At 46.3% G+C, this 16942-nt stretch overlaps 1 protein-coding gene across 1 annotated transcript in view; it reads left to right on the forward strand.

The window, feature by feature from the left end:
- The window catches only part of CACNA1G (calcium channel, voltage-dependent, T type, alpha 1G subunit), a 102247-nt gene that overhangs the window by 78507 nt on the left and 6798 nt on the right, over nt 1-16942 (forward strand). The window contains 8 exon segments of the mRNA XM_009879686.1: nt 1310-1419; nt 2434-2567; nt 3757-3827; nt 4105-4183; nt 4261-4382; nt 5342-5686; nt 8023-8163; nt 14767-14956. Of these exon segments, the coding sequence (XP_009877988.1) occupies nt 1310-1419; nt 2434-2567; nt 3757-3827; nt 4105-4183; nt 4261-4382; nt 5342-5686; nt 8023-8163; nt 14767-14956 (1192 nt within the window).

The raw sequence follows: 16942 nt of genomic DNA on the forward strand, positions 1-16942 counted from the left end.
CCCAAAATCTCTCTGCCCTGGGTGACCGATGGTTGGGATCCTGCAAATATTTCGAAGGCTAAACGTACCAGAGAGCTTTATATCGGAGCTAACCGCTGCTCGGCATGTTGGTGCTGGAAGGGGTTGGTGGTGGGATACCCCGGGATGCGCCGTGGATGAGATCCCAGCCGGAGATGCTGTGGGTGCCCGGCGAGAGGAGGGGCTGCCGTGGGCATAGAGGTGGTTGGAGCAAAGCGCTACTGGGCAAAATCTGCTTCTGCCAAATAAATATTCTCGTTTGCTGGCAGGGCCCAGGTCCCCTGCAGTATGACAGGGAGGCTCCTTCAGAGCCACAGCTTCCTTTGGTGGCTGGGCTTGTACTTCTTGGGCAAGTGGGGCGGTTTTTGTCCATGGATGCTTGAAGCTAAACTGTCGCGTGGCTTAAGTCCCCTCTGCTATAATTTCTCCCGCTTGAGGCTCAGTAAGTCTTGGTTTTGGTCTGAGAGCACTCCGTTGCCATCTCCCACGTTCCCTAACAGTGCCCTGGACACAGTTATTACCATCTCGTTTGCCAGCAGTGAGAAATTCAACGCACGTTACTTAAGGGGCCGTGCAGGGTGCTGCTACCACAGTGCTCCTTCAGGAGCAGGACTTTTGGGATGAAATCACCTCTGACGTGGCTTAATGCCTGACTGCGCAGGAGTTGTCCTGGCCAGGAGGCACCTGTGACAGTGGCAAGGCTGTGACTTCTGCAGAGGGAAGGGTGGGCAGAGGAAAACCCGAGACACTGGCTCCTGCTGGCACGCCGTCCCTCTGTCCTGCTCCTTGCCAAAAGCTCAAGGTGAGGAGTAAACGGCAGGCTGCCACAAAGAAGCCATTTGGCCAGCGCTTCCACGGTCCCGGCCAGCCCACGGCTCTTGCAGCAGTGCACAAATGAGCAAGTGGGATGAAATTCAGCTTTCTGCCGAGAGCACGAGGGCTTTTGCACTGCTGACACCTGCAAATGCCGCAGCTCCTGCGGCTGACCCAGGCGGTCCCAGCCGGGGCTGCGTCACTGCCGGGGGGGTTGAGATGTGCCTTGGGTTTGTGTCAGCCCCTCCTGTGGGTCATATCAGCTGGGTTGGGGCCGGGCAGGGATGTGTACTGTGCGCTCCCTGACATACGGGGACTTGTCCCTCGGGCATTTGTCGTCAGGGAGAGCCCACAGTTGGAGCCTTTTATCTGTAGTTTGGAAATGAGTAACCGGTGAACGGAGAGGAGCGCAGGTTTGCAGGAGCACAGCCCCTCGGCAGAGCTAGCATCTAACCCACGTCCTGTGTCCACATCCCAGGTTCTTGATGAAGCCCTGAAGATTTGCAATTACATCTTCACCGTTATCTTTGTCCTGGAGTCTGTTTTCAAGCTTATCGCCTTCGGATTTCGTCGCTTCTTCCAAGACAGGTACAAAAGCTCCAGGTTTCTGGAGACAGCTGCCCAAATTCAGTGTCTTGGACCCCGATGCTCTTCCTGGTGATGTCAGTCTGAGATGTGTGAACGCTTTTTGGTGTGACTGATTGAAACCAGGGTAGGTGGACCTTTGGGATGTGAGTTGGAGAAAGGATCGTGCATGCCAAGGAGTGTGAGTGCACCACTTTGGCCCTTGGGGGTGGACAAAATAGGAGTGAGTCTCACATAGAACGGCTGGTTCTTCTCTCACACCAGTTACATGTCCATATAATCAAGAGGACCTGGTGAAGTGACAAAATTTATGCCAAAAGAGAATCTGGACCTGAGTGGAAATGAAAGAGAAAAGGGACCTCTTTTTACGCAGATGCTGAGCAGCAGATGAAATTGCTTATTTTTCTGGATTTTCACTGTCTTACCTCACACATACAGATTTTATGTCCTTGGTGAATGTTTGTCCACCCATTTTTGCTTCCTTCAATGTTAATACCAAGAGTGCTGGCACTGAGCAGGAGGTGACACGAGCCCGTCAGCAGCCGGGCAATGGTTCTGCACACCTTCTCCCTACGTTTCAGGTGCGCGTGCTGGGATTACGCCTCTGATCTGGCACGAATCCTTGGGGTTTTTCCTTCTCCCAGGTGATTTTTGTGGTAAGGACTGGACAGGGGGTCCGGTTCTCTCTGAGGTCCACGACTGCCATGTCTAGAAGTGGCCGGACAGATACCGCAGCGTCTCCCCTGAGGTCTGCAGCCTCTGGGTAGAAAACTGTCCAGCTTATGTTTCTGTTTCCCCTTAGTCAAGAATATCTTTGGAATTGGCTGGTTTTCTAACGAGATGCATTAGTTATAATGATTTCATAACATAACTGCTTTTGTATAATACCCTCAGAAAAATGCTGCAGATTCATTTGAGTGCTAGAACCATTGAAATGACTGGAATTCGTGTGAAACAAGCTACCTCCCTTTGCCAGCTTCTTAGTAGATGTTAAACTTCATTTTGTGTTGTCTCCAGATGGAACCAATTAGATCTGGCAATCGTGCTGCTGTCTATCATGGGCATCACTTTGGAAGAGATCGAGGTGAACGCTTCGCTACCAATTAACCCCACTATTATCCGAATCATGAGGGTTCTCAGGATTGCTCGAGGTGAGATGAATAAAGCAGAATTGGCTTGTGTTCGAGGAGCAGGGTCCCCTCCAGGAGAGCGTTAAGCGTTGGGAAATGGTTCTGGGGCACATCCCCATCATGATGCGCATAGTTCTGGCATCAACAGGCTGTAAACAAATAAAAGAACAATGGGGGAAAATACTTGTGAGGAGCCAAAAAGCTCAGCCAACTGACCATGTGTTTCTATCTTAAGAGGACGAAGGCCGAGAGCTTAGAAATAAAGGAGAAATAGTTGTGGCTGTAACTCCCGGAGACGTACCTGGGAAAAATATGCCAGTCAAATCAAAGTTGTCTCTGACGGGGATTAGAGAACACAAGCTCGAGTACATTGGCTTTAAAAGACAAGCATCTAATAAATTTAATTTCCCGTGGGACTTTACATCTCACCACTCGGTGACAAAGCGTGCCTCGTCACTCTGCATCCATCTGTCCCCTCAGACGCCTAACGACACACACCCGAGGTGGGAAGCCAGCTTCTTCAGGGCCTGGTTTTTCAGAACAGGGAGGTCTCAGGGCCAAATGATGAAGACGTAAAATGGGAGTGCTCAGGCCCTTAATAAAGTACTCCCAGACCCTCCCGAAGGGCAGTGTTGAGCTCTGAGGCATAATTGCTCTGATTGCAGCCCTCATCTAAGCAAAGAAGGAACTAGAGGAGAAATGAAATGCTGCTGTGTCTCAAGGGGCGGAAAAAAGTGTTTTTCCTGTGCATTGGATCCCTTTCAGAATTAAAAATACATGCGGTTTCCAATTGGAAATGCAACCTTCTGGAAGGGATGTGTAAATCAGCTCCTCAGCGAATCACGTATGAAAGTGGGTAGCCTATGGAAGTGGGAAAGTAGCCCCAGGGCTGGGAAAGTAACTGCTCACGATAATCAGAGGAAGAAGGAGATGGGTCCAACAGAGATAAAGTGGGGAAAGGAAAAGCCAGGCAGAACGACAACGCTTTCTCCAAATCTCAGGATAGGTGATGCTGCTATTCACGGGATTTTAATAGTATCCAAGCAACCAGGAGCAATATAAAAAGGCCAGAGAATAAAGCAGCTAATGGAGAACCCTTGACATGATTTCGCATTTCTCTTCCTGTAATCGGTGGCTCCTGGGAGAGGGACTGAGTTTGTGGCTCCGTGCTAATGCTGCCGTTACCATATTACGAACGTGTTTTCCGCAGTGTTGAAGTTGCTGAAGATGGCTGTAGGGATGAGAGCCCTGTTGGACACCGTGATGCAAGCGCTGCCGCAGGTAACCCACTGCCATATCAAACCAGATCTCTTCTGGCCCAGAGCTAATTTCCCATTGCAGAGGAATGCTAATCATTTTACCTTTACTGTCATTAGAGAATCACATTTCCCTTCCGAAGCACAGTCTGAGATACAGTCCCCACATTGAGGTCATTTTTCCCCTGAAGCAATTTAAGTTTTGGATTAAAGAATACAGCAAGAAACAGGTCTGGAACAAAAAAATCAATGAATCTTCTTTTTTTTGTGTTTTTTTCCCCCATTTCTTTTTCTCTTTCCAGGTGGGGAATCTGGGTCTTCTCTTCATGTTGTTGTTTTTCATATTTGCAGCTCTTGGAGTGGAGCTGTTTGGAGACCTTGGTGAGTCTTCCCGTGCCGGTGGAGGGGGTGGGAGCGGTGTGCGAGCCGGGGTCTCACGGCCATGCTTGGTCCTGCAGAGTGCGACGACACGCACCCCTGCGAGGGGCTGGGACGGCACGCCACCTTCAGAAACTTTGGGATGGCCTTTCTGACTCTCTTCCGAGTATCCACAGGAGACAACTGGAATGGGATAATGAAGGTAAGAGACCCATGGAAAGAAAATTGCCTATAATTGCTGAATTAGAAGCTGTCAACTTTGCTCCAGACTGGTAACGATGCTCAGTCAGGACACTCAGGTCCTGCACTGAGGTGGCATCTTCATTCGTGCACTGGGCAAAGTCTCTTAACGTTTCTGTTCCCTCCTCCCAGCAGTGCAGTGCCCAGGGTTGCAGGCTCATGGCATACTCCACATATTCCCTTTTTTACCCTCAGAGAGCAACTTAAAAAGAAGGGTTAAAACTAAAGGGACTCATCTCTCACATAGCACAAGTTCAGCTCAGTGACATGCATTAGTATTATTTTTTCCTTAAGTCTCCAGTTACTATTACTATTGTCGTTGATATTACTTTGTTGTTGGACTTTTTTTTTCTGGGAAAATCCAGGTTTCCGAAAGAGAGTCTCTCTTCGGGGACAGCCATACAGGCATGCTATTGTGAAGAAATCTGGTCTATGAATACACAGGGTGCTAGCTAGTCTGAAGAAATCACTTCTCTGTCCATTTGTAGCCCGTGGTGAGTGTAAGGTGGCCAAACTCTTAATGACAGGGTGTGAACTTGAGGAAAGACTGTCTGCAAGCCCAGCTGCTGTGGGACAGCTGATGGGTTGGAGCTGCACGCTGCTTTGCCCTGGATCTGTCTGCCACTCCTGTGGATTTGGTCTCTAACCTGGTCAAGCAGCCTTTCCTTCAGGAGCAGCAGGGTGTTGATGGCTGTTGTCACACACCTGATGATGATTTCCCCTGAGCGTGCTTGTGGTGACTAGCACAGAAACGTAAGGTCTTACTGGCAAGTATTTTGCCATTCTAGACATGACATTTGCCCAATCTTATCAGTTTTCTGCGTGAAGGGAGAACCCATCGCAGCCAGATGTCCAGCCAGCAAACCGAGGTCCATGCTGGAACCTCTTCACATCCCTCTATCATTTCCCCCCTGTTTCCAGGACACGCTGCGAGACTGTGACCAGGAGTCCACCTGTTACAACACCGTCATTTCACCCATCTACTTCGTCTCCTTTGTGCTCACGGCCCAGTTTGTCCTGGTGAACGTGGTGATCGCCGTGCTCATGAAGCACTTGGAGGAGAGCAACAAGGAGGCTAAAGAGGAGGCAGAGCTTGAAGCAGAACTGGAGATGGAAATGAAGACAATCACCCCTGGCCAACACAGCCCCTCGGACATCTTTGCGTGGCCAGGCAGCGCCAGTGGAGGGAGACCCGAGAGCCCTCGCGGATGTACCAATCCCATGCAAATCAAGGTGGATTCTCAGCTCTCATTAGTTTACCCTATGGTGAGAATCTCAGTTGGAGGGTGAAGAGGGCTTGACCTGCATATTTGCTAAGGGAAGACATGCACGAGTCAGTAATGAAGGAGTGGGTGTACCGTACATCCGGGGCTTGTATTCCTCTCTGTCTGCTGACCGATTGTTGCGTGGTGTGGGAACCCATGCTCCAGGGAAGAGACCCTAGGCAGGTCTCCAGACCACCTTGATGCATCTGTTCAGAGGTAGAGAGCTTTGCAATTTGTTCTGGAGATGTACCCAGGCCACCCAGTTCAGAGCTAGCTCCAAATCTGCTCTAATCCAGTTTGGGCTAGGTCCTTTGTGATAACAAAGTCATGAGCATAATGTGTTTGCCTTTCTAATGCAGACCATGAGCCGCAACATAAAAGAGGAATAAAACTTGGTTAATCTTTGCTTAAGTATTAAATTTGCTTTATGTAACTTCAATTTAAAATCCATCCCCACAATCCAGCTTGTAAGAAAAGATTATTGTGACAATAGAAGAATCCAGAGGGGACTCAAACCTGAGCTCACCAGAACTGGTGGCAAAACTCCCACCAGCAGGAGCAGCGCCGGGGCAGGGCTATAACGTGGTAGCTGCTACGAGCTGCAAAAAGTCTCTCCAAAGTACAGTTTTTGGATGAAGACTCAGTCTGAGGAATGAGAGAGGTGAGGTCAAGACCCAGACAGGTCCTTCGGGAGGGAACTGAACTGGAATTATACAAGAAAAATGGTCCAGCCTTTTTTTCAGTCTTAGCTGATTGCAAATTGGGTTAAACCCTACACAGACCTCATTAGTTTTTATTACATCATGATTTCACAACAGCATATCTTGGCTTCTGCCTGGGGTGGACTAATGAGTATTCTAATACATGAAAAACTCATTTATGATCTTTAGTCCAAGGGTGAAAAAGAGTAAATCCCTACTTAAGCTTTGTTTCAGTTCTTAAGCTACTGGAAATTTCGGGTGCCATTAGGAGTCACTGATGTCTGAGATGGAGTCCAAAGCTGCTCTTTGGCACAGAAAAGAGGAGTTCAGGGCAATATGGGGAAATCCAGGCTCATTACGTCCTCTAGGAAGAAGCAACGCGTCCCAACTGTTGCTGTTGTACATGTTAAGCAGAGTACTGGCAAACTCCTCAGCGCTGTTGTCCTGTAACAGTCCTCACACTGGCAAAAAGAGAAATTGCAAGAGAAATCAGCGGGAAGGATACCCTCAGCTCCTCAGTCTCTTAAACCTGCCCTCTCTGAAGGTGGCTTTGGAAAGGGCTTATTCTAATCATCTCCAGAGTGTGTTTCTTGCTCTTTCACTCAAACAGAAGCCTCAAAAACCTCCAGGAGATTTTATTCCCACTATTTATTCTCCCAGCCAAAATCTTCAGGAAAAATCTGATGCTTTGGCACGATAGCAGAGGAATACAATTCCCAGGACACGATCCTGCACAAGGACATGTGGTCAGCATGCTCTTTTGCTTGCCTGTTCCCCAGGATTTTTGCACCGTGTGCTGTTTGACTGTAACAACGGTCCTCATTTCATTGTACGTAGTAGGCGTTCCCTACGTGAAAGATGCAACCCTTAAATTGCTCCCACGCTGCCTGCGAAAGCCAGACCCTGCTCCGTGTAACCTGCCGGCGGCTGTGCTGTGCCAAGCTGGTTTGAGCTTGGCCAGGACAACCGAGGCACCTCAACCCATGTCTGGCACATGAATTAGTGACCTGACGCGTGTCCATCCTGGGCATCAGCAGCTTTCACGGACAGGATGCTCAGCTTCTCTTCAAGTCAGGTTATTTGAATTTATGTGGCCCCTGGATATGGGTTTAGGTGTCAAATATTAGGTCTTCTTGCTCAGAAATGCGGACAGTGGGTATAGAAACCTTACAGCAGTAGTGTCCTGTAGAAATTCACAGCACCAAGTACCAAGACGCTGCTATCCCCACCCCGTTATACGGCTCAGATCCCAGGAGTAACCGGCCGTGTTTGCTGAGAGCGAGGACTGTCCCCGCGGAGGGCCCTGAGCGGGAGCACCACGGTCCCGGGGCAGCCGGCGTCGGCCCCGTCTCTAGTAATGTGTGAGAACGCTGTCACTGCTCACCGTGATATTACTGCACTGTTCTCTCTCCTCTCCTGCCTCACCTCTCCTGTCCCGTTGTTGCTGTTACTGCTATTCTCCCTGAACGTTTCCGTCTTCCCCCCTCCCCCCACCCCCCCATTCTGTTTTTTCCCCCTTTTGTTCGTTGGGTTTTATACACTGTCCTTTTCTCTCTCTGTCTCTGTCCCTCGCTTTTTTTCCTCTCTCTTTTTGGCTTGCTCTATCTTTCTGCATGCTATACACCACCCCTCCTAGGAAAGGCACTTGTTTGATACCATATCACTGCTGATCCAGGAATCTCTGGAAGGAGAGCTGAAGCTGATGGACAACCTGTCAGGCTCTGTGTGCCATCATTATGCCCTCCCAGCTCCCGAATATTACAACTCTGAGAACCAGGTTAATATTCCTAATTTCCTGCAAAGTCTCCATCCAAACTCGATTTGACCGAGACCTTTAATAGAGAGTTAAAGTTCTTTACTTCAGGTAATGTAGTCAAAGGGATTTTGAAGCATAAGTCATGTTGGCTTTTTCTGTGGGAGTTGAGATAATATCTTGGTTTATGATGTTGTATATCAATGCAAGAGGAAAAGTACAGGCTCTGCGTTTCCCTCTTCGACACAGTAAGAAGTTTTTCATTGAGATTTACCGTTCACGAGTGTTGTAGGGAGAATGTACAAAAATCCTGTCTCCATCCTGCAGTGGGGTTCTCGGATTTGGCTTCTCGCTCCTAACCAGGGCTCCGTAGCGATGTCAGGACACGTCTGCAGGGTCTGGAGTACGGTGTGGGGTTTTCCCAGCACAGAGCCTGAGCTGGTGGGGATGGTAAAATGGTCTCTGCATTTTGTGCCCACTTACTCTGCACGAAAATCCAGTTTCGAATGATTTTCCTAAAGAGGCTTCTTGCAAGTGGGTCATTGTAAACTAGATCCTCATCTCTGATCTAAACTGAATTTCGAAGGCGAGGCAGCCCTTAATGATGTACTTAAGTAATCGTGTGCTCCAGCGCTTTCTCGAACAAGGGCTGTAATACTTGTTTAAAATTAGTTCATTTACTTCTTAGAATAAAATAACCCCTTTCTCAAGCCTGTTATTCTTTAGAGCAAATATTTTCCCTAAATCACAGCAGTGGCCATAATAATAATAATTCAAGCATACCTATTTTTTCCTGCAGTTGGAATTGAGCAAATTCCATATTTCTTGATCTATTTTTTTTTTTTTTTCATTTCTGGCTAAAAATAGCAGAAGTTTTCTTGTTAAATCAGTGTGCTTATTTATGAGCTCACTGACACTCTAAATTATCCAACGCGGTGGTTCATTAGAGGAAAGGAACAAGCTTAGGTAAAATGAAATCCTACTGCAGATCTTTATATAGCGGGATAACATGTCTCCCTCTGATTGCTGTGTATCACTTTCCAGATTGAGGTCTATTAAGCTATAGGAAGTGGTTGCCCCTAAGAAGTGCCGGAGGAATAGAGACGGTAGCTTTGGCGGGGAAGGCAGAGGGTCAGTAGGAAACTCAGCGCGAGCTGGTTGGAAATTTTTTTGTCACAACATTTTTCACCGCAAAGTGCTGCTGCAGCAAAAAAAAAAAAAAAAAAAGGTTTTGTTTTGACATTTTTTGTAATGAAAAAATATAGCGTTACACTTTGAAAAGGCTTTTTCTTTTAAAATTTAAGCTATTTTATTTTTCCCCCCCTGTAATTAAAACCCGTATAAATCAACTGAATGTTTCCAACAAAATGTTTTGACGGCTTCAACCTCAATTTTGGGCGAGGGGAGGCTGAAGGGGGGGTGATGTTTTGTTTACATTTTGGCTTTTCTGTTCACACCATTTGTCATGTTCCCAGGCAAGTCAGGAATTCAGAGCAGTGCTGGGACTTGCTGAAAGCAACCTGATTAATAGCAGCTCCCGGCGGAGCAGCTCCGTCAGGCGGGAGCTGCTGGTGTCCACCGTGCTCCAGCACAACCCTTCCCCGTGTGTTTGGACTCCAGTCGGTGCGTTGAATCTGTCCCCGTTAGGGATCACCGTCCTCGTGTTGGCAGCCTTTGCAGTGATGCTTTTTTGGGGAGCTTCGTATGAGATCAGGAGCTCCTCCAAAGCATCTCTCTCATCTATTGCCAGCAGATGACCGTTGTAGAGGAGATAGCAAACCCGAGGTTAGATGAGAGGAGCCCGACTCTCTTCTTTATCTCAGCTGGAGTTTGGAGCCTCTCAAGGTTCACTCATCACTGGGTTTGTTTCACCCCACTGATGCCATTTCTAAGAGTGAGAAAATCCAGCCCTCTGACAACTTAAGTGCAACAGATCTGGGCCTCTGTGGTTTCTCCTGGAAGATATATTGCTGTTGAAAGACTTTTCAAGCATAGAGATAGGAAGGAAAAAAAAAACCCCACAGTAAGAAATGAAAAGGAAGCACCTGGGACTTGTCCTGACCAGGAGGCTCCTGCAGGCGTGAACCAGGTCTGTAGGTTACCTGACAAAATGCCGTCCCCAGTGCTGCTCTCCCACTGCTGTGGGCACCGGCCTCAGACACGTACCCGAGGTGGGGATGTGGGGAGGGCTGAGCGTGCGCTTCAGGGCAAGCCCCGCTCTGTGCGGTGCCTGGCAGCAGGGATCACAGAGTGGTGGGGATTGGAAGGGACCTTCAGAGATCATCCAGTTCAACCCCCGTGCCAAACCAGGGTCACCCACAGCAGGTTGGAGAGGAACGCATCCAGGCAGGTTTTGAATATCTCCAGAGGAGGAGACTCCACCACCTCTCCGGGCAGCCTCTCGGGATGCTCTCTGGGATGCTGCTCAGGGGGAGATGCTGCGGTCCCCTTTTCCCCCTTTCTCTCCAAAACCTGAAGTGACATTTCACATTTCTTATAAGTAGAGCTCTGTGTCTAGGGAGAGAGCTTCATCAATACTTTGATCAAGATTTTTCTCAGTTCCTTGAATGCCTTCAGCGGGGATGCGTTTGTGTAAGATGCGTTGGTGTGGCAGCGCAGCACCTATTCCCAGCTCAGGTTTGCTCGGAGCCAGAGGAGGCTGCTGGGGCCAGGGCTGGGGTGGCATTTGGGGGCTGAAAGATGCAGGTGGTTCTTTTAGTAGGACAGTTATTGGTGCTTACCCAGGCACTGGAGGCTCTTTAGCTGGCCAAAGCCACTGAAGGCACCAGGAAGGCACTCGCTGACCGAAATCAAGCCTTAGGTGTCTCCCTGTCCCCTTTTAGCCATTAAGAAGTTAATTATTGTCCCACCTGTCTCTCGGGGAGGGGGTATCGCCGTACCCTCCCCGGAGTGCAAGGAAAGGCACGCTCCATAGCCCACCTGCAAAATAATTTTGGTGCTGGGGAATCTTTGCAGGCTCAACCAGATGAGCTTAGAGGCCAAGCAAACAGCGTGGTTAGTGGGTAGGAACAACTTCAGAGAAGTCGGAAGACCTTGAAGCCTCTTGTATTTGATCATAGCCAAGAGGATAAATATCTTTAGCATGAAAGTAATGTTACTTTTGCTTCTTCATCTAGACAGGAGAACACCAAAATACAATGCTAGCATTAGTGTATGGTTTTAAACTCCCTCCCAGCTCACTGGTAAGCATTTAAGTATGAATGTCCCACTCTTTTTTTTCATTTCTTTATTATATTTCATTTCTTTAACATTCTGGCCCCGGTAACAATGTGCATGATGTAGCTTCTCCCACTGCAGGGATATGGCTTTAGTGTCTAGAAGTATTTAGATTATGATACCTTTTTTTTTTTTCATTTCTTTTCCAAAAGATTTGTGTCCTGGTTTCTTATGCTTAATCATCTCTCCCTTTAGATCCCTCTAGCTGAGATGGAGGCTCTGTCTCTGACGTCAGATATTCTCTCTGAAAAGTCCTGGTCCTTAGCTCTGACGGATGACTCTTTTCCTGATGATACTAACACACACTTACTTAATGCTCTGGAAAGCAATGTACATACACTGGTCGCTGTATAGTCTGATGTTTACAGGGTTCGAAATACTGCTTCCACCTCTCTGCACCTGCCTAATGGCATTTTCAGTTCAAGCCCATTTCCAAATAGCACCAACCTTTCCCCTGAACAGGACGTTGTCCTTAATGCCATTAGGTCCTGGGTTGTTATCACTCTTGTCCACAAACTTGGCTCCTTGCGAGGAACAAGTATTTGTTTCTTTTTTTCCTTTGGAGTCGTATGTAAAAACAATGTGTTTTCTACAAGTAAAATAAATAGTAAAAAAAAAAAAAGCTTTGGAAAGCATCAAGGCTGAAATTTCCTCCCCATCTGAAACAAATCAGTGATGCTGCATGGAAGAGACACCCATGAGCTCATGACTCATGTGTCCTCTGCTGAGGGGTCATCTACAGCCCTTTGGTGTGTAATGGATTTTTGTCTTTATGAACACAGGCACCACAAGGCTTTTTGCGTGATTGGTGCCAGACTTTATTTTACAAATATCAGATGAGGATCTCTCCGAGATGCTGCTTGTTCTGTGAATTCTTACTAGCAGTCATCCTGCTAGGAAAAAAAAAAAAAAAAAAGAAGTAGTTTGGATTATTTTGTGTCTTTTTGAATGAAATAACCAGTATTTTGAACCCTGCCTTAACCATCTCCTCTTTGAAACATTAGACATTTTTAGCTGTGTAGCGGTCAAGTGCTTTTTTTCTGCTGTACAACAGACATAACTCCTTTTCCAACATTTTTGGATCATTTTTGTTTTCTTTGTTGTTGTTCATGTACCTGCCTTTGGATGTTTGTGTTGTTGATAAATTTTCTGCCATTGTAGTTGACTGTCATCCTAATTAGCACTTATTTGGGAAACATCTCTTAAACCGTGACAATATTTCCCATCATGCTTCATGGCATCACGTGCAAAAGATTTTGTAAGCTACGTTTAACATTTTGTATGGGACTTTTTGTTTCAAAATTAGTTAGTCTGGAGAGCTGGGCTGAGGAGAGGGCCCTTCTGGTTTTGAATGAGATTAGAAAAACTGTTTGACAGCACAGCAAAGTCTCAAGGGTATAGCCAAGGAGATGTTTTTTCTCAAAAAAAAAACCAAAAACAAAAACAACAGGTTGAACAAAGCATTTTGTGAATTTGTGTCAATACCAACAAAGTGTTTTGGTCAAAACAGTTTCCCAAACTCCTGAAAAACGGCAAGCTTTCATTGAAATCTTTTTGAAATGCAATATTTCTACACTTCATTTAGACACAGCTTTAGTTGGAAAATATCTCAGAATGTTTTGTTTGACTCAAAATAGATTTGGGTTGGGTTTTTGGTTGTTTTTTTTGGTTCACGAAAAACTCAGATTTGATTTTCAGTCAAGCCAAAACAACATGTTTTTCAAAACTACCAGTGAACCAAGAAGTCATGTGTTCCCGCTGCTCTGTTTGTGAGCGGGACTTGGAGGATCATTTTGCAGCCATTTTCAATGGTTTTCATGAAGTTCACTCCCGAGATTTCCCCCGAGATGATCAGAAAGTGGAAACGAGCCCGCTGCGGTATTGGATCCTGTCAATGAACCTAAAGGTTCATTAAAGGTTGGGTTTGGACAGGATCTTGAATCCAAATTCTCGTGTTCAGATCCAAATGGTTTTGAATTTTGAAATCTCAGGTTTCAGACCATCTTTTCTGCTTTAAGCTAAATAATGTGAAAGCTAAATAGCATAAACATACTGCTCGGAAGAGGAAGGCAGGGAGGAACAGAGAGGTTCCCTCAACCCAAGTTGAGCTTTACCAGCACAGGTTTTGCTCTCCTTCCCTGAGCTATATGAGGAGACTGCAGTCTCTCTCACCTAGGCTGTATCCCAATCGGCACATTCCCAAGGACTGAAACTAATGCTGCATGATAGTGCAGATCCCTTTCCTTCATTAAATTTACAACAGTGGTCTTTCTTTTTTTTTTCTTTTCTTCTATTTTCCTCATTTTTTTTTCCTTTTTCTAAATTCCTTTTAATCTCATCACGTTTCCTGTGCAAATGAAATGCCATAGTTAAGTTTTGTTTTTATGACTGAAGGATGAAATTGGGAAAAAAATCTCAATGTTGATTTCAGAAAACCTGTAATGCACTGAGTGAAAGGAAGGTTTGTCAGAAAATAAGATTTAAAGTTTTCCAAAAATGATCAGCAATATACTGTATCGAACTGCAGTGTCACATCTTATTTCTGTGTTTTTCAATGGAGACCTTCTGAAGATGAAATAATCCTTTCATTAAAAATATCCAGGGAAGTTGACTTTGCTTCCATTTTTGCTAGCACCGTCCAACACAATAATACCCAAGAACATTTCTAGGATGGAGATATTTCCTTATGAAATCAGACCTGAATCCACCTCATTTGATATTGCCTCTGGTGCTGCCCATTCCAAAAGACTCTTTGTCTGTAAAAACTCCACAGTCAACATCTATACAATAACCCTCCCTTGCATTAGATCCCTTCTAATTAGAGAATGGCTCTAACCCTGAAGCAGTAGGTGTAGATATCCCTTTCAATAAAATGGGTTTAGTTATGCATTATGTGAGAGGAAAACCCAATAAAATTGTGCTGGGAGCCAGAATAGAGAATATTTTCTGTAAACTAGTTTTTGTATTTGTTTCTTTTTTCGTTTATTGTTAGAAGAGGAAACTACTCACCTTTGCAAAAGTCTGACTTGCTGATGAGGGCCCATAGAGAGAGCTTTACTGTTATTGCAGAGGATCAAAGTTACGCCAAGCATGTGACCTTTGCTGGCCTTGAGGCATGATGCCTTCTTTGCATATCCCTGAAATAGTCATGGTTTATTACTACAGTGTCGCTTCCTCTGTTTCTGTGGTTCATTCCGTGTGACAATTTATTGACAATACAAAATGAGGGGTATAGCTTCCTGGTAGATCCATTCGTGCAACTTGTACATACTGACGATGTGCATGCCCATCGTGCCATACCGATTGCAATGGCTGTCGCTAGCGTTTCTGGGCACTTCTCCTCTTCCCATCCCATCACGTCTTCCTTCCTCACTGGGTTTTTCCCCGTAGGCTGATCTCCGCTCCAAAGACGACACGCTGACCCTGTCTCCCAGCAAGGACTTGCTGAGCGTGAGAAAGCCTTCGGTGGGGCGCACCCACTCGTTGCCAAATGACAGCTACATGTTCCAGCCGCCGTACTCCAGCCCCTGTCCTGCCTCCCTGGGCGAGAGGAATCCCGCACATCACAAGTCCCAGTCAGGTACACATCTGTCCGCTGGGACAAAACCCAGGATTTTCCAATAGAGCAATAGCTGGGATTTTCCAAGCTATTCAGTGGGAGGCAGCAAGTTGCAGCAAGTCGGTTTCCAGTGAGGTGTTGGTGTCCAGACCTGTGGAATGGCTTTGCAAAGACCCTCCACAACTTGCAAAGACCCTCCACAACTTACAAAGTCCAGGCTCTTAGAGATAACTCCTTTCCTCTGAACTTTTTGGCAATGCGACAGTGAGCAGTTGGCCTGGCTCAACGCTGAGTGTCCCCCTGCCTGGTTCCCCACGGGTTATGGTCCGTACAGCCTGGGCTCCATCCTGAGCTAGCTGTAGCCCCGGAGCAAAATTCCCAGCGGAAAAATATTTCTTCGTGTCTGTTTTTTTGCAGCAGTACCTATTCTAGCAGGTTTTGGAAGCTCTATATGGGAACATCTGTGAAAGAAGGGAAAATGGTGTCTCTAAATGCCTGTAAAATGAACATAAATGTGCTGAATTGATAGAGATCTCAGTGTGAGATGAATGGAAAAATGAGCGAGTGTAGAATTGTCCTTCCTGGTGTGCGTGGTTGGGATATACGCCTTAGAGCTAAATTCAGAGATATTCTTAGAAACAGCGTATTGCAGATACCAAGGGCTGGCTCTCTACCTGCACCGCTGTACCTGTACTTGCAGCTGCCTCCTGGTGCTTGTCAATGTGCTTTCATTTACTCTGTCTGCCAGGGGTTGCCTTCCGCTGGTAAGTGAATGTAGCTGTCTTTAATTCTTCTGTACATGCCATCATTTTCGACATTTCTCCCAGATAAGACGGAGAAGTTTTTACAAGCAGTGTCATTTGAAAGCCTTTAAGCAGAACATAATTTCAGCACCGTTCAGAACGGTAAGAGATTTGAACAGATTAGAAATAAGATGTTGAAATTTGCATAGTAATAAGAATGTGGATGAATAGCGACTGTTGAACACCAGGAAAAAAAAAAAATGCGGACACAACGGAGGAAAGATGAATCTGGAGTTGTGAGACATCACTGCCATAATACAAGATTTTCAAGGTCAAGAGCTGTCCTTTGAAGAACCTGTTTGCACATAATGCAAACGGTGCAGCTAAAATCCCGGTCAAATCCACTGAAGTCAATAGCAAAACTCTCATTACCTTTAGTGGAGCCAGAATTTATGGTTCTCTGTAACAGCCAAGAAATTCGTCGGAGTTATAATCCCTGACCATACAAAAGAATCCCATTTGCTACAGTGGGAATTTCCAGTGCTTCATTTTTGACCCTTAATTAGGATGCATTTGTCCTGTCTTGAACAAAAACTACATCAACTTGACCAAAAAGCGGGTAATTTCTGAATCCCTCCTTTCTTCAAGATTTCCCTTCCCAGTTCCCAGCTTGGAGAATGGAATAGACCCATCTGAGAGCCCCGGCTCGGGGGGACAGGCATTGCACCCTTGTAAATCCACAGGAAAAACTGTTCCACTGAGATGTAGGAGAAGTATTTGGGAAAGGTAAAGCTGATGCCTTATTCATAACCACATTAAGCAATTAAACCTTTTGTGTTTTTCTCCTGCTGCTGCAATTCCAATCGTTTTAAGCGGGCCAAAGTGCTCGGAGGTGGGTAAGGTGCCCAAATCTTGGCGTATGCATCATTGTCCTGTTCCACCTACAATGTCACTGCTTTTCAGGGTGGGGGAAGTCACCCCTACCTGTTTACAGTTTGTAATATTGTAAAGTGCTGTGAAGATAGCAAAAGGTGCCAGGCGCCTCTAATAAATCACCACAACTAAGCCATAATATTTCAAGCCGAGAAGGGTTTTGTTGTCAGAAACACTGGCACTTGCAGGAGGTATTTGTTTGAATACTCCTTCGTAATGGGGCTGTTGTTCTGGGAAAGATTCCAGGACAAATGAGATTCTCTGGGATGCGGTCCAGGTTAAATGAATTGTTTTGAAAAATGTTGAGCCTGTGGCTGGGGGGGGGGGGGGG

Source organism: Charadrius vociferus, unplaced genomic scaffold (assembly GCF_000708025.1).
Source record: "Charadrius vociferus isolate BGI_N301 unplaced genomic scaffold, ASM70802v2 scaffold260, whole genome shotgun sequence".
Taxonomy (NCBI): Eukaryota; Metazoa; Chordata; class Aves; order Charadriiformes; family Charadriidae; genus Charadrius; species Charadrius vociferus.